Source organism: Meles meles, chromosome X (genome assembly GCF_922984935.1).
Source record: "Meles meles chromosome X, mMelMel3.1 paternal haplotype, whole genome shotgun sequence".
In the NCBI taxonomy this organism is placed as follows: domain Eukaryota; kingdom Metazoa; phylum Chordata; class Mammalia; order Carnivora; family Mustelidae; genus Meles; species Meles meles.
Window position 1 is genome coordinate 130,675,423 of NC_060087.1, and position 24,136 is coordinate 130,699,558.

General features: G+C 43.3%; 1 protein-coding gene across 1 annotated transcript; it reads right to left on the minus strand.

Annotated features, from left to right (window-relative positions):
• Positions 1-7,067: 7,067 nt before the first annotated feature.
• On the minus strand, positions 7,068-14,362 carry LOC123935452 (synaptonemal complex protein 3-like). Its single transcript, XM_045996270.1, has 5 exons — positions 14,210-14,362; positions 13,061-13,160; positions 11,149-11,247; positions 7,295-7,399; positions 7,068-7,166 (listed from the first exon to the last, which is right to left on the minus strand). The coding sequence occupies exons 1-5, from the start codon at positions 14,338-14,340 to the stop codon at positions 7,113-7,115; spliced, it is 489 nt and encodes a 162-aa protein (XP_045852226.1). The 5' UTR covers positions 14,341-14,362; the 3' UTR covers positions 7,068-7,112.
• Between the last annotated feature and the right edge of the window lie 9,774 nt (positions 14,363-24,136).

Below are 24,136 nucleotides of genomic sequence, written 5' to 3' on the forward strand. Positions count from 1 at the left end.
CGACTGACTCATTTCGCTTAGCATAATACCCTCTGCTTCCGTCCATGTCGTTGCAAGTGGCAAGATTTCATTCTCTTTGACGGCTGAGTAATATTCCATTTTATATATGACTCACATCTTCTTTATCCCTTCATCGGTTGATGGTCAGCTGAGGTCTTCCATAGTTTGGCTCTTTCCATAGCTCTTCCCATAGTTTGGCTATTGTGGGCATTGCTGCTATAAACATTGGGGTGCATGTACCCCTTTGAATTACTATGTTTGTGTCCTTTGGAAAAATACCTAGTAGTGCAATTGCCGGGTCATAGGATAGCTCTAATCCTCTTTTTTTTCTTTTTAAGATTTTATTTATTGGACAGAGAGAGAGAGAGACAGTGAGAGAGGGAACAGAAGCAGGGGGAGTGGGAGAGGGAGAGGCAGGCTTCCCGCAGAGCAGGGAGCCTGACACAGGACTGGGTCCCAGGACCATGGGATCATGACCTGAGCTGAAGGCAGACGCTTACCAACTGAACCACTGGGTTCAGTGGTGCACTGGGTAGCTCTGTTTTACCTTTTTGAGGAACCTCCATACTGTTTTCCAGAGTGGCTGCGCCAGTTGGCACTCCCACCAACAGTGTAAGAGCGTTCCCCTTTCTCCGCATATAGACTGCTTTTCAATTAGCTCGTCTAATATGGAGGAAAGGAAGGGGAGGTGGGGTGAGGGTTTCAGAGGAGAGACATTAGAGGAACCAACGTAGGTTGGTTAATGGTTTTTTGAGAGACACTGAAGCACGTTTATACGTTAGTGGAGATTTGTCTGTGGACACCCAAACGCCGATTAGTAACTTAATAAGAAAATCTATTGGAATTTTCTCTAGGTTTTCAGTGAAATTGACTTGAGGTGTTTAAAGCATTGCCTGAAGTCAGATGGCTGTGATTATTATAATTTTTTCCTGATTGCAAGAGTAATCTCTGATTGGTAACAAGAAGTATTTAAACTTGGGATGCCTGGGTGGCCCAGAGGGTTAGGCCTCTGCCTTCAGCTGAGGTGATGGACTCAGGGTCCTGGGATCAAGCCCCGCATGAGACTCTCTGCTCAGCAAGGAACCTGCTCCCCCGCCCCCTCTCTCTGCCTGCCTCTCTGCCCACTTGGGATCTCTCTCTGTGTGTCAAATTAGTAAATAAAATCTTTTAAAACAGTATCTAAACTTCACAGAAGTGCATGAAGTAGAAAGTGAGTGTCTCCTGTCACCTCCGTGATAATTGCTATTAGCAGTTTGATCCATGCCACTCAAGGACTTCGCCCTCCCTCCCTCCTTCCCCGCCTCCCCCCACCGCCTCCCGGCCCTCTACATACTGAAAGCTGTGAGCTTATGTTGCTCTCTAGCATTCTTCACTTAGTACTACAGTCAGACAATAAGTTAATCATGGAACTAAAGTAAAAAAAAATGTAAAGCCAATAGATATTTCAGATATTTCTATACCTTTGGTGCTTAATACAGGAGTAGCTATCCTCCATAGTCGGGAATTTTATTTATAAACCCTCACCTGTTGTTTACTCTCCCTCCTTAGCCTAGATGTAACTGAAATTCAGGTAGCTTCATTGACCATCTTTGTGATATTTCCACTTTGAGAAGAAACAATGTGGGGTCATATGGTAAATATGCGCATTTAACATTACATTTAAGAACCTGTGAAATATTCAGAAAAAAACAATATTGCGTTGCTGGATTTTCTCAAGAAAAAAAAATCTCTGGGCTATGTTTGTGCTGATTCCCTCTCTGTACCTTTTTTCTTCGCTCTATAATTTGGTTGTCCTATATACTGTGCACATTTTCCCCCTATGGGTTGAATGTTTTGCCATAGACAAGCAGATGACCTCATTTCCCCAAGACAAAATTAAATGCAATAGTTGAACTATCTTTTATGGGATAAAACTTATCTCATGCATTAGATGTTAAAATAAATAAATCCAGTATAATAGTCCACGTGTAAAACTTGTAACTCCGTATTAGGAAAGAAAAGTTGATAGTCTGCCCTTTTTTTTTCGGGAAGCGGAGAGTGGGGGGTACTGACATAAAAACAGGCACATAGACCAGTGGAACAGAGTAGATAGTCTGCATTTTTAATAAACTACTATGAGGTGAAGGTTCCCATATTTGACCCTCATACAATGTTTTATTTTCTGCTTGGTTGTTGACCTCAGTACTTGAAAAAAGTGGGTTCTTAAGAGGCCACTCTCATCAAATCAAGCTTTGCATAGGAAGAAATCTCACAGAGAGAACAAACTACTCTGCCACAACAGCCTCAGTCCATAATACTGGCTAAGTGGCTAATACATGCCCGCCGTGTTAAGAAGAAGAACGAGGGCGTCGTTTAACATTTATTCAACACTTACTATGTGCCTACAGGTTTCTCCATCACTGCTTTATCCGACTCCCTGGACCATCCTGTTTTTTTTTTTTTTTTAATACTATTTTATACATAGACAAGAACAAATCCATTTTAGCAAGCACAGATTTAGGTTGATGATTCTAGATTTAGGAGATTTCATGCTTAATTAATTTCATTATTTGTTTTAGATTAGCAGTGCTGGGGGAATCCTGATTAACATGGATAAAAATGTTATGGGCTGCCTTGTACAATTTTACAGCTTAGGTATTTGCAGTCAGACTGCAGAACACGGTGTTTGTGAGCAGACGCCAGGGCAGAGTTACACTCCTATTCAGTGATGGTGTGTTCTTCCAGAATTGGCAGGACAAGCATCCTTTAGATATCCGCACAAAGACGTATTAACTGGATAACCCACATGCCGATGACCTTTGACATAGTAAAATATATGTAGGATCAATCCCATTGTTATCTGTTAGCTGGTCACTGGTGTAATACACTGCATGTGTATAAGGTTGGCCCAAACCTCTGTGGCCCTGTGTGACCTCTGAGTGACACCATAAGGCTCTGTGGAGGTCTGGGAAGCGCAGCTCTGATCTGGTCACTCCTCTAGGCCACGCGCTCCAGCTTACGACGGTCTGGCATACTGTCTGCAGTGGGAGAGATGCAATGTCACAGTTGGAGGCTGACCTTCTGCTGTATCCTTTAGGGTGCCAGGGTCCTGTCACCTGGACTCCCCACAGGACCAAAGATCCTCCTGGCAATCACGAGCTACAAGAAGTCAGCAACTAGCGCTTTTGAAAAACATCCTCATCTTTCCGCCCTAATATTTGAGTGTGTCTTTGCTAAAGCCTCACACAATTGGCGGTAAGAAGTTATTTGAACTGATGACTCATGGTGTGAATAAAACCCTTAGTCCTGGAACTCAAGGCTGGAAACTACTCACACAATGGGCGGGTTTCTTCTGTGGTGTCATTACTCGATCAGCGGTTAAGCTTTGTCGGTGTTCCACGGGAACTGTGAGATTGTGATATGAGTTACTGCTTTATTAGCCTTACTGTTACCATCATTCCAACTTTGATAACAGATAATTTAGTTATTGAAACTTTTTAACAGGCTGCCCTCTCATGAATTTGAGAAGTTTGATAATCAGTGTTCCCCTATCAAATGTGAGATGAAGTTGCTAGTCTTGACTTCAAATTCAAGTTGTAACTAATATTCAGTACTGAAAATAAAAGGGAAACCACTTAAAAGTAAATAGTAAAACATACAGTGATTTTAATCAAATTATAGTAATCTGAAGCAATAAATGAATAATTTTTTCTGCTTCCTTATAGGTAGCTCACAGGACTAAAAGCAAATGGTATTTTGGAGACTCTGTTTACTATTTTATGTTCGGACCAGCAGTTTAATAAGTTTGTAGATAACACATCTTTCTGTGGATAGTGAACAGAAGTAGGCAAATTCCTGCTAAAGTTTTTTTTTTAATTTCTTACTTTTTTAAAGATTTTATTTATTTATTTGATAGACAGAGATCGCAACTAGTCAGAGAGGCAGGCAGGGAGAGAGAGGAGGAAGCAGGCTCGCTGCTGAGCAGAGAGCCTGATGTGGGGCTTGATCCCAGGACCCTGGGATCATGACCTGAGCTGAAGGCAGAGGCTTTAACCCACTGAGCCACCCAGGCGCCCCTTTTTATTTCTTATTAACAGATGTCAGGTAACACTATGAGTAAGAGCCATTCGGTGAGATATCAATCCTCCCATCTGACCTGACTGTTAATTTGATCCGACGGTTCTGCAGCCCCTAGGCTACGTAATGGAACAATAAGAAAAGTAATGGAGGAAGGAGTGTGTATGGTAAATGTCTTAAGCAAGAGAAAAGCATGTTGAACAAAAGCCAGTAAGTCCATATTCCTTAAAAGGAAAAAAATATGCATATCTGAATTAAATACACAGAGAACACAGTGGAGTACTTATTTTGCCTCTGTGCCCAGTGGCAAAATTTCTCAAGTGAGGATCTTCTTTTTTATTATTATTTTTCTATTGACATATAATGTATCACTTGCCCCAGGGGTACAGGTCTGTGAATCGTCAGGCTTTCACACTTCACAGCGCTCACCATAGCACATACCCTCCCCAATGTCAATAACCCAACCACCCTCTCCACACCCGCCTCCCCCAGCAGCCCTCAGTTTGTTTCATGAGATTAAGAGTCTCTTATGGTTTGTCTCCCTCCCGATCCCATCTTGTTTCATTTTTTCCTTCCCTACCCCCCAACCGCGCCCCCCTGCCCTGCCTCTCAAATTCCTCATATCAGAGAGATCATACGATAATTGTCTTTCTCTGATTGACTTATTTCGCTCAGCATAATACCCTCTAGTTTCAAGTGAGGATCTTCTTAAAAGTTTGAAAGACACCACAACTTCTTTACCCATTCATCAGTTGATGGGCCCTTGGGCCCTTTCCATAATTTGGCTATTGCTGATAATGCCGCTATAAACATCGGGGCTCATGTATCCCTTTGAGTTACTATTTTTGTATCCTTTGGGTGAATACCTAGTAGTGCAGTTGCTGGGATTCAGGGTAGTTCTATGTTGAACTTTTTGAGGACCCTCCATACTGTTTTCCAGAGTGGCTCTACCAGCTTGCATTCCCACCAACAGTGTAGGAGGGCTCCCCTTTCTCCACATCCTTGCCAATGCCTGTTGTTTCCTGTGTTGTTAATTTTGGCCACTCTGACTGATGTCGCCAGTCATTGTAGTTTTGATTTGTATTTCCCTGATGATGAGTGATGCTGAGAATCTTTTCATGTGTCTATTGGACACCTGTATGTCTTCCTTAGAAAAATGTCTATTCATGTCCCCTGCCCATTTTTAATTGGATTATTTGTTTTTTGGATGTTGAGTTTTACACACACACACACACACACACACACACACACACACACAGAGGAATATTATTCAGCCATAAAAAATAATGAAATCTTTCCATTTGCAACAGCATGGATGGAGCTAGAGAGTATTGTGCTAAGTGAAATAAGTCAGTCAAAGAAAGACAAATACCGTATGATTTCACTCATAAGTGGGATTTAAGAAGCAAATGAACATGGTGGGGAAGAGAGGAAAGCCAAGAAACAAGACTTTCAACTATATAGAGAACAAACTGATGGTTACCAGAGGGGAGGTGGGTGGGGAGAAATGGGTTGAATAGGTGATGGGCATTAAGGAGGGCTCTTGTCGGGGATGAGCACCGGGGGTTGTATGGAGGCGTTGAGTCACTAAATTCTATACCTGAAACTAATCTTACACTGTATGTTAACTAACTGGAATTCAAATAAAAGTTTGAGGGGAAAAAAAGTTTGAAGTCGTACTTAAGACTTAATGTTTTGGCTTAAGGGGAAAACCCTTCACAAAAATAACTGCAGTATTTAAGGAGTGAACTGTCCCTTGATGACAAATATTCACTCATGGTGGAGGACTCACTTCTTCCTACGTAAGAGAAGTAAGTTAGAAGTTAGAAAAAGAGAGTTTGGTTTGGAAAAGAGAGAGAGAGAGGGAGGGAGGGAGGGAGGGAGGGAGAGGGAATATGAGAATGTTTGGGCTTACTTTTAAAACAAGGAAAACCATAAAACAAATAGAAGAGTGGGCTCTAGTGGCCATAATTAAAACATTAAACCCACAGAAAAACAGGAGAAAGACAGTCCTCTCCTCCAAACGGGAGTATTTTCGTTGTTGTTGTTCTGAATGATTCATGAAAGGAATTTCAGTAATTTAGAATACATTTAACTGATTTATTCCAAACCAATTCACAAACAACTTCGTGCTTATGAAATCGAATTTCATTTCCAATTGAAAATTGGAAATTTCAATTTCTAATTGAAAATTTCATATAGTTATGCATGTAAAAAGTGCACCAGAAAAGACAAGGTGTGAGAATTAATTGTTCATGTTTTTAGATGAGCATACAATCAATCTTCCACATACTCACTGGATATTAGACTTGCGAAACCAAACTTTCTAGGTAATTAACCTCCAAAGATAGGCACGAAATAGTTAAACCAGAGGTAACTAAGCACGTGGATATGTTGATAAGATACTTTTTAATCCACGCTAAGGGCAGGTGTCACTTAATAGTGGACCGAAATCAATTAAATGACATTTTAATTTTTTGTGTGTGTGGAAATGGCATAGTCACAACTTCATGTCTCACGAGTCGATATTTACATATCTTATTCAGTTGTCTTAATGACTTTTGGCGGTTTCACTTATTCTGGGGCACAAACTTAAGTTGCCCTTAATAAATTTTGTAATTTTGTGGAGTAGACTGTATTTCAAATCTCATCTTCATTGGAATTGGTTCTGTAACTTTACGAGTATACGCAGAAAGGTGTATTCTTTCGTTATTATTATTTTTTCTCTCAGGAAGAGCAATGTAACCTTCTAGAATGGTACTTTCTATCTTTGGGGACTGACACAGATTCGCTGAAGCATACTTCAGTGCAAATCATCTTTATTGCTGAAATTTAATTGACAGTGTTAGGGAGAAAAAGTCGCCATTGCTACCAAAGTTCTGAACGTTTCCTGCATATAACTTTGGGATTGTTGCTACTCCCATAACTGTTTAGGTCCACAGAAAGAGGGGCTTGCACTTAAACAAGCCAACAAAGAACAAGAGGTAATCATCTAAGCTGGAATTGTTAAACCACAATATCATGTTACTTAGTTCAAGTCCTTTCTTCAGATGTCATCAAAATAACAGAGACTGAAGAGACTTTTGGACAGTTACCACCTCTTGTTGCTGCTGTTAAATGAAAGGAGAGAATATACTCGTTTAGTATTTATATAAGGATTATACATACAACAGCAAATAGACTGCTTCAACGTTTAAATCAATCCTTAGTTTTCACCTTTAAATATTACACTACTTACATGTGCCATCATAAGGTGTTTTTGCAACACGACCATTTCCTTCCTAAGTTCACTCTGTTCACCAATAAGAAAATTTTCCTGATTCTTCTCTAAGTCTTCTTTACTCTAAAACAAAAAGCCTAGTCCAGTTACAAGCCACCATTTTTCTTCTTATGTTCAAAACATGCAAAACTAAATTTCAAAAGGACTACATTTTTTAATATTCCAGTGATGTCCATTATCTTATTTGAAATAAAATTCTAAATCACACAGGTAGACAAAAACATTCACTAAGAAAAATTTTTAAATATCAGATTCGAGTGAATAACAATAATTATCATCATCATCATCATTATTAAATTATTATTATTTTAAGTGGGCTCCAACACGGGGTTTGAACTCACAACCCTGAGATGGAGACCCGAGCTGAGCTCAAGGGTTGGGCGCTTAACTGACTGAGCCACCCAGATGCCCCAAAATACTCTTATTTTAGGAGACACGACTACAGTACGCTTTGCTCAAAACAATGGGTTAATGTCAAGCAGCTAAGGTCAAGCTCAAAAAAGACTCCAAAATAGAAAAGGAGCGGGAGTCCCCACCAACAATCGCTGTAATTTTGAAATCCCGTAATGAGCTTTCTAACCTCAGGTAATGACACGTTTATTATCAGTAATAGTCAACGTAACATGATTTCCTTAGAGGGAATACAGTGACCTGTGATGTGACCTCTACAACTTACGAAAAACACAACCCACTGTTTATATTTTGCTATTCATTCAGCAAGTGCTGAAATAGTGTGTACCATGTAGAAAGTACCGTGTTGAGTGCTGTGGAGGAATTTAAAAATGAATACACAATCTCTCCCATATCCCAGGGCCAAGAGCAAACATAAACAGAAATGATACAAAAATTTTATGATAGTTACAGAAGCACAACTTGTTGCGGCTGCACAGCAGAGAAAGGAGATTAATGCCGACCTGGTTGGCAAAAGAATAAGATTTCAATAGGTGAAGAAAGAGAGGTTAAAAACACTTCCAGGGGAAGGACATAAACGGAGCGTAGAAGTAATAGTTTAGACGAAGCAGTTACCGGGAAGGGTGGGCATAAAGACGGAATGTAGCAAATAAAACTAAAAAGGGCATCATGTCATGGTGCATCTTTGAGTATCTAAGAGTTTTTACAAGGGGAATCGACTGACAGGCTTTCAAGAGGGGAGAACTACCTCGTAGGAAGATAATGCCCTCAGACCTAGGAAGGATGGAGAGATCAGATGAGAGTTTAATAGTTGAAGCAAGGGACGATGAGGTCCTCAGCTAGGGCTGCAGCAGTGGGAATTCAAAGAAAGAATTGAAAGGACCATTGCAGAGGTTAAGTACCACACAGCCCAACAGTAACTGGAGCGGGAGGATAAGGAACCACAGGAGTCAAGGAGAACGGTCAATTTCCAACCCTAAGTGGTTACACTGGGCAATAACACTGAGAAGAAATAATTTCTGTTACTTTATGAAACCTCCATGCCACCCAATAAATGGTCTTCACAGAGCATTAGAACAACACACTCTCCGCTTGGAAACAATTTTAATATTACTATTTAGTATATGTTTATTAATTTATTTATTTTTTCAGCGTAACAGTCTTCATTGTTTTTGCACAACACCCAGTGCTCCATGCAACACGTGCCCTCCCTATTACCCACCACCTGGTTCCCCCAACCTCCCACCCCCGCCCCTTATGTTTAATCCTAAGATTCTTTAAAGAATGCTTATTTTGAAATTATATCACTAGTTCTTAAACATTCCAGTTAGTTTAGAAGAGTGACCTTTCGCCACGTATTTGAACAAGATTCTTTTAAGAACAAATTACATGACCATCCCAAAAGCTGCAGGAAAGGTATTTGACAAAATGCAACGCTCTTTCACGATAAAAAAACTCTCAACAAACTAGGTACAGGAGAAATGTATCTCACCGTAATAAAGCCCACAGCTTTATGACAAGCCCACAGCTAACGTACTCAGTGGTGAAAAACCGAAAGCTTTTCCTCTACGATCAGGAGTAAGACAAGGTTGCCCAACCTCACTACTCCTACTCAGCATAGTACCAGAGGGCCTAGCTGGAGCATTTTGACAGTAAGAGGAAACAGAAGGCATCCAACCTGGAAAGGAAGAAGCGAAATTATCTTTGCTGGCAGGTAGCGGTGATCTTATATGTAGGAAACCCCAAGGGTTCCGCATGTGCAAAAATCCCTGTTAGAACTAATAAATGAATTCAGCAAAGCTGCAAGTTATCAGACCAACACGCAAATGTCAGCTGTATTTCTACACACTAACAGTGAGTTCCCCAGAAGTGAAGTTAAGAAAACAATCCCATTTACAATGGCGTCAAAAAGAGTAAGATACTTAGGAAAAACACTTTACCAAGGAGGCGATAGACTGACTCGTCGGCTGAAAACTACAAAGCACTGATGAAAGAAATTAAAGACAACATACGTAAGTGGAATGATTATCCCATGCTCACGGACAGGAAGACTTAATATTGTTCAAATGCCCATACCACACAAAGCAATGTGCGGATTCTGTGTTATCCCCATCAAAACCCCGATGCTATTTTTCTACAGAAATGCTTCTACAAAGCAATCCTACAATTCACGTGGATCCACAAAAGACCGTGAATAGCCAGAGCGATTCCAAGAAAGAACAACCACAACAACAATAACAACAAGCTGGAGCCATCACACCTCCTGATGTGAAAAATATATTATAAAGCTACAGTAATAAGAACAGCTTGGTACTAGCATAAAGACAGATGTATAGACCAATGGAACAGAACAGTGAGCCCAGAACCAATGGAACAGAACAGTGAGCCCAGAAATAAACTCTCACATATACAGTCAACTGGTTTTTGACGTGGGGGCCAAGGACACAAAATGAGAAAAAGATAGTGTCTTCAACGAACGAAGCTGGGAAAACTTTATGTCCACATGCAAAAGAATAAAAGAGGGTAGGTGGGTCGTCTCACGTTAGGTATCCTTAGGACATTAGAAACAACGATGACGACAAAGGCACCCTGACCAAAAACAGAAGGGCAATGTACAGGATTCCATCCACTCCCAAACGAGTGTATAGCTGTGTGAAGAAGAGGTTCGTGTCACTGAGGAGGATTCGCTAGTGTGGAAATACGACTGAAAGTAATCTCAATTCACAAGCTGATAGCCTTACTCTGGCTTTTTTCATTCTCATTTTCATTCTTTCATTCTCTGTGCTGTCTCTTGCAATTACAAGTTGGCATATAAAGCCACTCTTAGTCACTTTGGTAATTCTGGAAGCAAATATGCCATGAAATACTTAACAAAATGCAACTGAAAATAAAATTGGCTCCTTGCTGTTTAAGAAACATTGGCAGCACAAAGGAAAATAAGTGACATCGAGAAATGATGTAAAGTCTTCCCCCTTTCAAACTACAAAGTCATCACTACTCTCCTAAGAAAGACCGACTCTGGAAAAAATACCATGATTAAGCTGTTAATAAGGGATCGGTTTCATGCACGATATGCATATTTCTTGGCAAAATTCCCAATCTCTTGGCAAAATTCCCAATCTAGCATTCCCTGTCTTGAGTAACACCCTCAAAACCATTAATGAATCTGAAAAGTAAAAGTACATTTAGCATTTATGTTAAATCAGAACAATGAATTCAAAATGGAAAATGCCTAACTAATTTTAATTGATTTTAAAGGCATAACCAAAATGTTTTTGACATGTATTAAGAAAGAAAAACAATTATTTTCTACTTCCATGTATATATATATATATATATATGTATATATATATATATATAACACTTTATGAGAAGACATTGTGTTATGAAATTCAACAGACCTTTAAGAATTGCTCATACAACTCTTTCATTGCTTGCATTCTCTGGCTCTGAGCAACTCTAGAGCGTTGCAAAACCTTTTGCTGCTGTCGAAATATATTCTACAAATATAAAAGAAAAAAAAAGCTGAGATGACCATTTTGGTGAAATTTAAAATCTGACAACAAAAAAAATCTAGATTCAACTGGAGTAGTTTTTAAATAAATATTTTTTTTAGTATCTTCTCTTTTCTCAAATATTATGACCAAGTTTACATCATTTGTGTTTACCGGTAACATAGGAAAACACCACAATAGTCTTATGTGCTGGTCACTCAGTAGGAAATTTCCTTTCTTAACAATACTGAAATTTAAAAAAACCAATATTGAAATCATATATCTTACTCTTGTTGATTTTGAAATCCACACGCATGATCCCTCCAATAATCCTTCCATGATCTTCCTATTCCTCCACCAGTGAACTTGTGATATCCCTACTTAGCCACTCACTTTCAGAGTCATACCTTGGATTTTTGTCAGCCCGGTAACTGAAACACCTACGTGATGTGATGAATGGCAAAGACTTACAGAGGAACTATGTACACAGACTGTTCTGAACCACTTCAAATAAGCTTATTATAGAGGAGCTTACTTAACTCCTAAAAACAGACAAACAAACAAACAAACATAGAACAAAACAAACAAAAAAAACCTGTAAGTACTCTTATTATACTCCCTTTCATAGATGAAGAAACTGAGGTTCAGAGAAAAGCAGTTTGTCCCTGGTTTCACAGCTAGCAGTTAGAAAATCAGAACTGGATCCCAAACATCACTGTCCCAGTGTCCAGGCTCTTGACCACTGGACTACGCCCATTTTCCACAACATTCCACCTCTACCTCCCTGTGTTTGTGGCTCACTCTCCCTTTCCTACTACAGCTCAGTGCCCTAGCAGGATCCGACATCCATTGAATGAACACCTTCCACCGTCCCCTGTCTCCACCTTCTGTCCTCATTTCCCCCCTTTCCAGATAAATCTGTGGTCGATGGTCATACCTACACCCTTGCTTATATACCTTGCCCCCTTCTCACTCTGTCGAGGTGCACGGCTAACCTCAGCCCAACCCTGGAAAATCCAGCTCTCCGGCTGCTCAGACGCAACCACAACCACGAGTACTAGGCTCATGTAAATTCATGATTGCTACGACACCCCACCCACCCTGGATCAGAGTGTTGCTTGGCGATGGTATTTCCCTTGTCCAGTCACTGGCCCACTCTCAGGGAACAATTCCAGGACTTCTCCTCTGCCCTCAAAAAGCAACATCTCCTCCACCATCCTTACTCCTAAATGTGATACAGGCCAGCCCATTAAGAGGGAAGCGTGCGCTGAGCCCAGTGACCCGTTCAGGAACGAGCAAACGATTGAAACTAGATTACTGATGGCAATCCGGGGGACTTTTCTGCCAGACCTATGGAGAACGGTTATCTCGGTACACCGGGGTTACTAACCTGGTAGTGAATCTAGGATCGTAAGATGCCGTCATGCTTGACCCCATGGAGAGGGCCTATTAGGAGACGGAGACAGCCCCAGACAGCACCGCCCAAGCAACCTTTACCCAGACTCATTCAGCGATACCTGGCGCAAAACTCCCTTTGACATCTTCAGATAAACCAAGTCAAGGGCATCCCTCTTTTGCTTTGGCAAATGTCTGTCACTTGGAACTGCAGGAACCCCAACCAAGAGAGGAAGTAAAGACCAAGGGCTATCGTGAGAGGCTGTGCGCCTATACTTCTCTGATTTCTCTGAGATCGGGGCCCAGCCACAGAGCCAGCAATGGAAACAGGACTCTGGCTCAAATCTACGGGTCTAAGATGTGGCTCGGCTCACCACTCCTACTCGAGACATAGATTAATTATAAAGCTAAGCCCGATACCAACAGCTAGTTTTTCTTCTTCCTCCTTGGTTTTCTGCGCATCTCTATCCCACTCTTGAAGCAAAGTTAGAAACTGCTGACAGTATTCGTGATAAAGCTTCTGCCTGTAAAACGTAATTATGAATAAGTGTCATCCTTTGTATCGTTAAGAAAAAAGTAAACCCACTCAAATCCAAATTGACTGGACATGAATTGTACTATAAAGGGAGAAGGGGGTGATCACAAGCTGAAATTTTCTGGTGGAAAACAGCAAAATAAAGTGGATGGCTTACTCCCATTGCTAACCCTCACTCCCTCCTAACTGTCTAAGAGGGATGCTATCCCGTACGCCTTAAAGCTCTTGAAAACCAAGGAAGATTTACCGCATTATAAATTTTCCCCCAAACTGCATTTTATCTACAAGGGGTTTTGTTTTTACTTTTACTTTTTCATTTTCATTCACCTGCTGAGTAACATATAGGCTGTGGAATGATAAATAGATTCAATGAGGGTGTCATAGTCACTTACGTAATACAAGTTTCCCAAACAGTAACGTTTCACTTTTTCCCCCACTGCGGCACAATAAAGATTTTGTACAAAGGAACAGTGAGCCCAATAGGGATACATTTTAAATTTATTTATTTTTTTCAGCGTAACAGTATTCATTGTTTTTGCACAACACCCAGTGCTCCATGCAATACGTGCCCTCCCTATTACCCACCACCTGGTTCCCCCAACCTCCCACCCCCCCCGCCCCCGCCCCTTCAAAACCCTCTGGTTGTTGGGATACATTTTAAAATTATTCAAATATAAGATTAATCTTTTCTACATAATTGAATACAGCTAACTCTCACAAGACATTTGTCTCTTATTCAGCTCGCATACTCCAAGAATGAATGCAATTTTTTCTTACGCTAAGAAAGCCCCATTATAATTTGAAAGGAGAAAAATAGGGATTACCTTTATTGACCTCTAGATAATACATCTCTTTTCAATTACGGTGTGAACTTATAGGACTAAAAGAACTATTTGCTTAGATAAACATCAAGCCAGACGTATTTTTCAACAGAGACTCCAACAGATAGAGGATAACAGTATTATACTGGATTAATTTGTCATCACAAATACTAAGAAATGACACACAGCTTCTGGTTCCAAAACCCAACAACGTTACCTTTGCTCTTCCTGGGTTTTCCAAACACGCTCAATTTTCTGGTTAATGCTTTTGACAGAAGCTCTGGTATCCATCATGCATCTTTTTCTCTTTGCATAAAGAATCCTTTTAGTGTCACCTATATTAAGCATACGTATTTATTAACATTTAATACTGAAAGCTATTCTTTGCAGTTTATTGAAGACAACACAGGCAATATGGGTTCAGCCGCATTGGAAAGACAATTAGCGTTTTTGTTTTTGTAAAGGCCTCACATCAGAAATCAAGATTATTCATCTTCAAGATGAATTCATAATTATTCAAGATGTTTTTTTCCTGCGAAATCTTTCAGTTGCTGGTATCTGAATTCCAATTTATTTATTTATTTTTTTGCCTGCACACACCCTTTATTTAACTGATCCTGGAAAAAGAGCTAATAAACAAAAGTTACTATCTTCCAAAATGTGTAAAAAAAAAAAAAATGGGGGGGGGGGGTGTGGTTCCTCAATGACAGTCTTTAATTTTCTCTTGAAAAGACAGTTGTAGAGGCTAGTCTTTAATAAATGTATAAAATATCCTTCAAATGAAAGGCCTCGCTGAGATGGATTCTTGTTAGAATTCAATATATAAAACATACTTTATCATTCTATTTTAAAAGTATCCAAAAGGGAAAGAAAAGTGTCCAAACTGATCCTGGAAAAAGAGCTAATAAACAAAAGTTACTATCTTCCAAAATGCGTATAAAAAAAAAAAAAAATGGGGGGGGGGGTGTGGTTCCTCAATGACAGTCTTTAATTTTCTCTTGAAAAGACAGTTGTAGAGGCTAGTCTTTAATAAATGTATAAAATATCCTTCAAATGAAAGGCCTCGCTGAGATGGATTCTTGTTAGAATTCAATATATAAAACATACTTTATCATTCTATTTTAAAAGTATCCAAAAGGGAAAGAAAAGTGTCCAAAAGGGATACAAATAAATCTGGGGCGCTGGGGTGGCTCAGTGGGTTAAGACCTCTGCCTTCACCTCGGGTCCTGATCCCGGAGTCCTGGGATCGAGCCCCACAGCAGGCTCTCTGCTCAGCAGGGAGCCTGCTTCCCTTCTTCTCTCTCTGCCTGCCTCTCTGCCTACTTGTGGTCTCTCGGTCAGATGAATAAATAAAATCTTAAAAAAAATACAATGAGAAAATTAAAAAATGATATTTAAAAACTGATCTGTCACCTGCTCTGGGCAGAAAGTAGAAGAGAGGTTATTTTGTGCAATGTTTTCTAAGAGCCCCACAGTCCATCAAATGTACCCATGTATAAGATAAAAGCATCACTCTTACCTCACCACTGGCAGCCCCATTCTCTGCACATCCACGATAAAAAGGGCAACTAAGGAAGTCTATGAAGCCAAATCACACTAAATACTTAGGGAAAATCCCGTGTCTGAGAACAAGGCATGAAATATCAGTGTTGTACTCCATTGATTAACATTTCCTGTTAATATGTGTTATATGGCTCAAAACAATTTACTTGTGCTGAAATAGCTCCTAAATCATACCTTCAAATCTTTCCAACATGTTCTGTAATTCATTCCTGTAAAGAAATGACATTAGGTATTTAATTAAGCGTACCTAAAACAGCGTGCTTGTTTTCTGGATGAAATATATCATGCCAGGTGCTTCAAATACAGTACTTGTTACCTGAGCCAACTTTTATTATTCTTGAAGTACCTTATGAGTCAAATGAAAATTGCTTTAAACACGTTACCCCACGTCTGCCAGAAATGATCCTGCTGGAGGACTTCTTCCCCAGTAGTTATCAGTTACTGCATTGTTTCCTGCGTTGAAATAAAAGTGGAAAACGTTTTAAAATGAAGTATGGTGGTGGCGAGTGATGCGATGAGCGCCGGTTGTTCTAGGCAACAGACGAATCGCTGATGAACGTTATATCACAAACCAACGGTGTACTACAGGTTGGCTAATTGAATTTAAATTAAAAAAAAAAAAAAAAAGACAAAACAGAACAAAAAAAACGACAAAGTGTGGCATTTGGGGGTCAGTTTTCGGGGAGCAATATCCTCAACCGTGGAGCTCTTCAGGCCTCCCCCGTGCAACCACAAGGTTTTTAAGGCAGGCATAGGAAAGGAAGCATGCCCGTGCAAGGCCCGATGCAACTAGATCAGGGACCAGGACCACGCGACGGAGACAGCATTACAAGTCTTTCAAGGTTGATGCCAGAGTACCTCACCCAGCAGGTGTGAGAGATTTTGGAAAGAAGGACTGCGGGGGGAGCAGAAGAGCGGCTATCTACGCCTCTGTAATCCCGGTCTGGGACAGGAGGATCAAGGGGGCAACCTCCGGTACCTGCAACTGCTTTTTACATGCGCGTGCGCGCGGGGACGCGCGTGCACACACACACACACACACACACACACACACACACCCCGCACACACACACTACACACACACACACGCACGCACGCACGCGCGAGGAATTTACTGTTTGCAACGCTGAGGACTCCGAAGCAGTGACCTGCCCCGTGCGCCGTATCTACACGCGCTATCTCTGCAAAGGTGTGGGACAGACAGTACCTGCAACCTCTGGCCCGCTCAGCTGTCTTCTCTCCTGTCTCCCCAGGTCATAGGCTGCCATGCCCTGAGCCTCCACGGGGGCCTTCGCAGCCCTCCCCAGGCGCTTGCTCCCAGCCGGCGGCATCCCGAGGTGTCTTCCGAGCTCTCCTGCGCCCTGTGAGCGCAAACACGTGTTAAAGAAATGGGGACATGTTCAGGGAGCGACGCCAGGCAAGGGTCCCCTGCGCAGATCAGAGTGTGTGTGTCCTCATGTCTCTGGTTGGCCCAGGAGGGGGCGAAGACGATGCGGCTGGTGGACCCCTCTCCCCCGCCTCCCCGTTCCCCACCCTCACCCCCAGCCCCACCCCCACCCCCGACCCTTCAGCGCTCCTGGCTCCGTGCTCAGCCCCGGCCCCGGCCCCGGCCCCGGCCCCGGCCCCGGCCCCGACCCAGGGCATGCGACCCGACCCGGGACATCGGAGTGTCCGGACCTTCCGCCACATTCTTGCTCCTGCCTTGGGACAGAAGCCGTCCCCACCCCCTTCGGGGCCCGCCGGACCCCGTGCTGGTCTGGAGGCCCCGCCGGGCCCGGGACAAAAACAAGGGTCCCCTTGGAATGGATGGGGAATAAACCGTTCCGCCCCTGTCCGGGGACGGTCAGGTCTAGTGGTGGCGGGGGCGGCTCCTCGACGCTCCTTCTGGACCCCCGGACGACCTCAGGGGACCAAACTGTCCTGCCGGGTCGGCCAGGCAGGAGGGACAGAGGCAGACGGCCCCTCCTCACCAGCTGTGACCGACCCTCCCAGGAAGTGGGGACCGACGGACCCGCTCCCCGCCCGGCCGGCCCTGCCGGCCCTGCCCTCAGGGGCCTCGTCGTGTCCTGTCGGAGCCCCAGAGGACCCCGCGGGCACATCACGTCAGAGGTGAGCCCGGCCGCCGCTGCCCCACAGCCTGGTCCCCTCACGTCTGAGGAGACCCCCCCCCCCCCCATGGCCACACAGTGCCCCCGGGTCCGCCTCCCTACCCGCCGCGGCCTCCCTGAGGGTCCCTATGCCCCACCCCCGTCCTCTGTCTCTCTCTGTCCCTCCCTCCATCCCTCCAGCCGCACAGCAACCTCCACACCACGTCCTCCGCGAAGCTCCTCTGAGGGCGTCGTGAGGGAGAGGAGGCAGCCAGCCACGCCTAGGCGGGAGCGTCGCTGATTGGCTGGCACAGCGCGCATGCGGGAGGCGGGGCCGTGGCCGAGACACGCCCCCTCGACCAACCGCTGTCCAGGCACTCACTGGTGCTGAGGATCGAGGACCGGGGGTCGAGGGTCGCGGATCGAGGATCGAGGGTCGAGGGTCGAGGGTCGAGGATCGAGGGTCGAGGGACGAGGGTCGAGGGTCGAGGGTCGAGGTCCGAGGCCCCGGCTGCGGTTCGAGGACGTTACACAGGTCATCTTCCGCGGAAATCACAAAAGGACACGGGAGTGTGGAACAGGTCGGTGCTCAAGCCTCCACCTTCCTGACCTGGGACACTTGGACAGTTCCCACTCCGTCTTCTCCTGGGGCCCTTCCCACCCACTGCTTCCTCTCGCAGAGGAATAGCCATCCTCCTGCTTGCCCTGTGTAAACCACCCCTGCCCCGCTTTCTAGCGTGTTGTCGTTCGTTTCTTTGTTTGGGTTTTGTTGTCATTGTCGTCGTCGTCGTCGTCGTCGTCTGGGTGGGCTGGTTGGTTGGTTTTTCTGTTTTGTTTTAGAGACCCGTGTACGTATCCTTGACGGTCCTGGCCTCCTGGTGTGCTGCCTGGGTGGTGCAATAAACTGTATCACGTTCTGCCCCGTGTCCCGCCACTTCCTTCTTCGCCCGACACTGTGTCCTAACAGTAGCTATACTATCCCGCGGAGCCCTACTGCTTTCATCTTCCCCGCTGTAGCGCACGCCATTGTGGCACCGCTCCCCAGTCCGTTCATCCGTTCCCTTGTCCATGGACAGGTGCATACTTTCCACTTCAGAGCCCCGAAAAGCAGTGATGCTGGGAACACTCTGACGTCTGGCATACGTGCAATGGTGTTTCGCGGCGTTTAAAGGACTCCGCGAGTTGAGAGCCGCTAACGACCCTTTGCTAGGTCATAGGCTAAGTGAGATTCGGTACAGCCAAATTATTTCCAACGTAAGACTCCCACCAGCAGGCTGGGTACTAACTGTTCCATATTCTCATCAATACTGAGTATAATTGGATTACATTTGGGCTGACGGTGGTGGTCTTCTTTTGCATTTCTCCAACCACTAAGTGGATTGCCCTCCTTATATGCTTAGAGGCCACTTCAATTTCCTTTTCCATGGCATCATCCATGTGGGTGTCGTGACCTTTCTTCAAATGGGTAGGGTGACTTTCTTTCTTGCAGTTTTGTGGAAGCATTTCATGTAGCCCAGATGTCAATCTTTTTTTAAAATTTAAATTCAATTAGCCAACATACAGTACATCATTCCTTTCGGTATAATGTGCAATGATTCATTAGTTGCGTATAACACCCAGTGCTCAACACGTCGCATGCCCTCCTTAATGCCCATCACCCAGTTACCCCATCCCCCCATCTACCCCCCCAACCCCGCCTTTCTGCAACCCTCGGTTTGTTTCCCAGACTCAAGAGTCTCTCACAACTTGTCTCCCTCACCGATTTCTTCCCATTCGGTTTCCCGTCCCTTCCCCTATTGTCCTCCACGCTATTCCTTATAGTCCACATATGAATGAAGCCATATGATAATTTTCTTTCTCTGACTGACTTATTTCACTTAGCATAATATGCTCCAGTTCCAACCGCGTCGATGTAAATGGTAGGTACTCATCCTTTCTGATGGCTGAGTAGTTATATTCCATTATACGTATATGAACCACATCCTCCTTATCCAGATATCAGTCTTTACAACAGGGTTTCCCCTCTGTCTTCTTATTGCTACAAAACACAAATAATGCAAATTTTACCTTTTAAGCCATTTTAGACATACAGCTCAGTGGCCTTAAGTATATTCCCATTGTTGTACAACCGTCACTGCCATCCATCTCTCAAACGTTTTCCTCTTTCTGAACTGGAACTATGTACCCATCAAACACCTATTCCCCATTCCCTCCTCCTCCTCCTAACTCCGGGCAACCACCACTATACTCTCTCTATGAGTTTGGATGCCTCATACGTACAGTATTTGTCCTTCTGTGACTGGAAGATCTCACTGAGCATAATGTCTTCAAGATTCGTCCATATCGTAGCATGTCTCAGTTTTTCTTTCCTTTTTAAAGAGATGAATAATGATCCATTGCAGGTATATGTCACTTCTAAAAATTTGTTTGTTTGTTTGTTTGTTTGTTCTTGTCCATTCATCTCTTGATGGACACTTAGGTTGCTTCCACTTGTATCTACTGTGGCTAATGCTATCTGAACACAGGTACACAAATATCTGTTTCACCCTGTCTTTTTGCTTCTTTTGGATATATACCCGGAAGTGGAATTGATGGATGGTACCGTCGTTCTACTGTTTAGTTTCTGAGGTTCTTCCCTGCTGTTTTCCATGGAGGCTGCACCAGCTTACAATCCCACCAACAGTTGCGCAATGGTTCCCTTTTCTCACATCCTTGCCAGCGATGGTCCTCTTGTCTTGTGGGGAGGTGGCCATTCTAAAAGGTGTGACTTACCTGCAATGCTAGGCTTACAACCGACAGTAGGATGACAAAAATAAGGGACATAAGTAGTATAGAACAAATTGGCACACATTGCTCAAGTAAGCAGCAGTTGGTTTTTTAATGATATAATGTGATAAGAAGTCCGTGGGTCCTTTTCTGTGAAAACCTTCCTCTGTGTCAAAAGGGACTCTGCCCATTCACAGCCGTCACCAACAAGAGGTGACCAGGAGACTCTGCACTATGACAACTGGTAATACAAGGTGAAAACCCCTTGTAAATGCTAACAAACGGGCACCTGGGTGGCTCAGTGGGTTAAGTCTCTGCCTTCAGCTCGGGTCATGGTCTCAGGGTCCTGGGACGGAGCCCTGCATTGGGCTCCCTGCTCAGTGGGGAGCTTGCCTTCCCCCTCTCTCTGCCTGCCTCTCTGCCTACTTGTGATCTCTCTCTCTCTCTCTCTCTCTGTCAAATACATAAATTTTAAATATTTTAAAGAATTTAAAAAGTGCTAACAAACACTAGTTGATATACAGACATCTCTTTCTTAGAAGAGACACTAGGAAATAGTGCACTAAACAGAGAAGCTAATCTCTTTCTTCTTGCCCTTGTAGCTCCCTCTCTGCCTGAATCTCTCTCTTTTTTTTTTTTTAAGATTTACTTATTTATGAGAGAGAGAGAGAGAACAAGAGAACGGACAGGAGGGGCAGGGGGAGAAGGAGAGAGACTCTCAAGCAGACTCTGCACTGAGCGCAGAGCCTGATGCGGGGCTTGATCTCATGACCCTGAGATCACAAGCTGAGCCGAAAACTAGAGTCAGTCGCTTAACTAACTGTGTCACCCAGTCACCCCAAGGACATATTTATTCATTTGAGAGAGAGAGAAAGAGAGAGAGAGAGAGAAGGAGGGAGGGAGAGAGAGAGAGCACAAGTAGGGGTAGGGGCAGGGGGAGAGAGAGAATCTCAAGAGGACTCCCTGCTGAGTACAGAGCCCAATATGGGGCTTGATCTCATGACCAGAGCCCAAACCAAGAGTCGATCGTTTAACCAACTGAGACACCCAGGCACTCCTCCTCTCTGTCTGAGTCTTTAAGAACTTTCTGCCGTTGGCTCATTTCCAGCTATCTCCACATCCCATCAGGAGATCCTTAATATCTGAGGGCCTCTCTCTCTCTCTCTCTCTCTCTCTCTCTCCATATATATATATATATATATATATATATATATATATATGGATATATGGATATATATATACACACAGATATAGATACAGATAATATTAAGATTGAGCAGTGGGTTCAGGTGCTACTAGTTTTCCTCATTCTGTACAAAGTTCCCTGTTACTAGGGTGGTGATATAATGCATCATCTAAATGCAGACAAGTTTGAGAGCGAGGGAGGGTGTGGTATAGGACAACCAATGTAAACCAGGACTTGCCCCCAGGGAAAACCGTAGTGTATGCTCACCCTGTATATCAACCTCTATGTAAAATATTTGGCAGCCATTGAGGGTTATTATGTAGATCCATTAATTCATTGGGTGCTGTAAAATGGTAATTTTCCTACTTTATTGTTCTTGCTCCATTTATTGGCTGGAATTCTCCTATGGAAGGTAACTACGAACTGCTTTGTTTTCCTGAAATATAATTCACACAAGAAAGGTAGAATTGTTGCTTTATTCTTTCCCTTTCAGAGGGATGGGTTGCTGTCTTCTGGTCTCTTAAAGTGAACAAGGATCGTCTGGGGACTCTTTCAGTATCGCGGCGAACTCATGGGTATTAATGTATTGGTGACCCAAACCATTGCCGTTATTATTCTTTCTGAGGCTCACATTGCTTGACACTTGGACATTGGGAGCCCCTTCACATGCCTCCCGGTGTCTTTTTGACATAACTTCAACACATATCCTAACTTTTGGATACTCTAAGATATTCCACACTTTTCTCGTCCTTATTCTGCCCTGGATCCGAAACCAGCCATTTCTCCAAGGACCTCTGGTTTCTTCTAGAGATCGCAAGGTGGGCACTAGGGGTTCTCATTGTTGCAACCGATAATGTTCATTGCTTCCGGATCTTTGCAGTGGACAGAGCTAGGAAATACACTTCTTTGAGGGCCCATACTGACAATCAGAGTTCATACCAAATGAATCCATGCTCCTACTCATGAGTTCCTGCTGTTTCCATTCAAATTTAAGATTAATTTGGTCTTACATTGGTGTCTTTTGATTAATTTGGTCTTACATTGGTGTCTTTTGTTTTAAACTGAAATTCCCAAATTCTTTTTTTTTTTTAAGATTTTTACTCATTTATTTGACAGACAGAGATCACGAGTAGGCAGAGAGGCAGGCAGAGAGAGACAGGAAGGGAAGCAGGCTCCCTGCTGAGTAGAGAGCCCGATGCGGGGCTCGATCCCAGGACCCTGGGATCATGACCTGAGCCGAAGGCAGAGGCTTTAACCCACTGAGCCACCCAGGTGCCCCTATGTTTTATGTTTTAAAATAGGTAGATATCAGTACAAATGTGAATCTGTTACCTTGAACTAGATCACATAAGCCACAAAACATTACTTAATAACTATTTTCTTGAATTTCTCTTCAGTGTTCCAGAATTCACTGTTTATGCACCACACCCAGTGCTCCATGCAATACGTGCCCTCCCTCATACCCACCACCAGGCTCACCCCACACCCCCCACCTCCCTCCCCTCCAAAACCCTCAGGTAGCATACCCTGGGGAATTCTACCAAACATTCAAAGAAGAAATAACACCTATTCTCCTGAAGCTGTTTCAAAAAGTGGAAGCAGAAAGAAAACTTCCAAACTCTTTCTACGAAGCCAGCATTACCCTGATCCCCAAACCAGGCAAAGACCCCACCAAAAAGGAGAATTTCAGACCACTGTCCCTGATGAAAATGGATGCCAAGATTCTCAACACGATCCTAGCTAATAGGATCCAACAGTACCTTTAAAAGATTATCCACCATGACCAGCTGGGGTTTATCCACGAGACGCAGGGGTGCTTCAACATTCGCAAATCAATCAATGTGATAGAACGAATCAGTCAGAGAAGAGAGAAGAACCACATGGGCCTCTCAATTGATGCAGAAAAAGCATTTGACAAGATCCATCATCCGTTCCTGATTAAAACAATTCAAAGTACAGGGATAGAGGCTACATTCCTCAACTTCATAAAAGCTATCTATGAAAAACCCACAGCGAGTATCATCCTCAATGGGGAAAAGCTGACAGCCTTCCCTTTGCGACCAGGAACACGACAAGGATGCCCACTCTCACCACTCTTGTTCAACATAGTACGAGAAGTCCTAGCAACAGCAATTAGACAACAAAAGGAAATTAAAGATAACATTCCAATTGGCAATGAAGAAGAAGAAGAAGAAGTCAAACTCTCTCTCTTCGCAGATGACAAGATACTTTATACGGAAAGCCCAAATGACTCCGCCCGCAAACGACTAGAACTCATACAGCAATTCAGTAATGTGGCAGGATACAAAATCAGTGTGCAGAAATCAGTTGCTTTCTTATGCACTAACAAGGAAATCCCAGAAAGGGAAATTAGAGAATCGATTCCATTTACTATAGCACCAAGAACCATAAGATACCCGGGAATAAACCTAACCAAAGAGGTAAAGGGTCTGTACTCGAGGAACTACAGAACACTCATGAAAGAAACTGAAGAAGACACAAAAAGTTGGAAGACCACTCCATGCTCATGGATCGGAAGAAC

Excerpts from the sequence above, each read along its gene's own strand:
- LOC123935452 (XM_045996270.1), bottom strand. The coding sequence starts at position 14,340 with ATGCTTAATATAGGTGACACTAAAAGGATTCTTTATGCAAAGAGAAAA. Across the intron at positions 13,161-14,209 it reads AAAACCCAGGAAGAGCAAAG|GCAGAAGCTTTATCACGAAT; the intron begins GTAACGTTGTTG and ends TACGTTTTACAG. Across the intron at positions 7,400-11,148 it reads TGTATGAGCAATTCTTAAAG|AGTAAAGAAGACTTAGAGAA; the intron begins GTCTGTTGAATT and ends TTTTTGTTTTAG.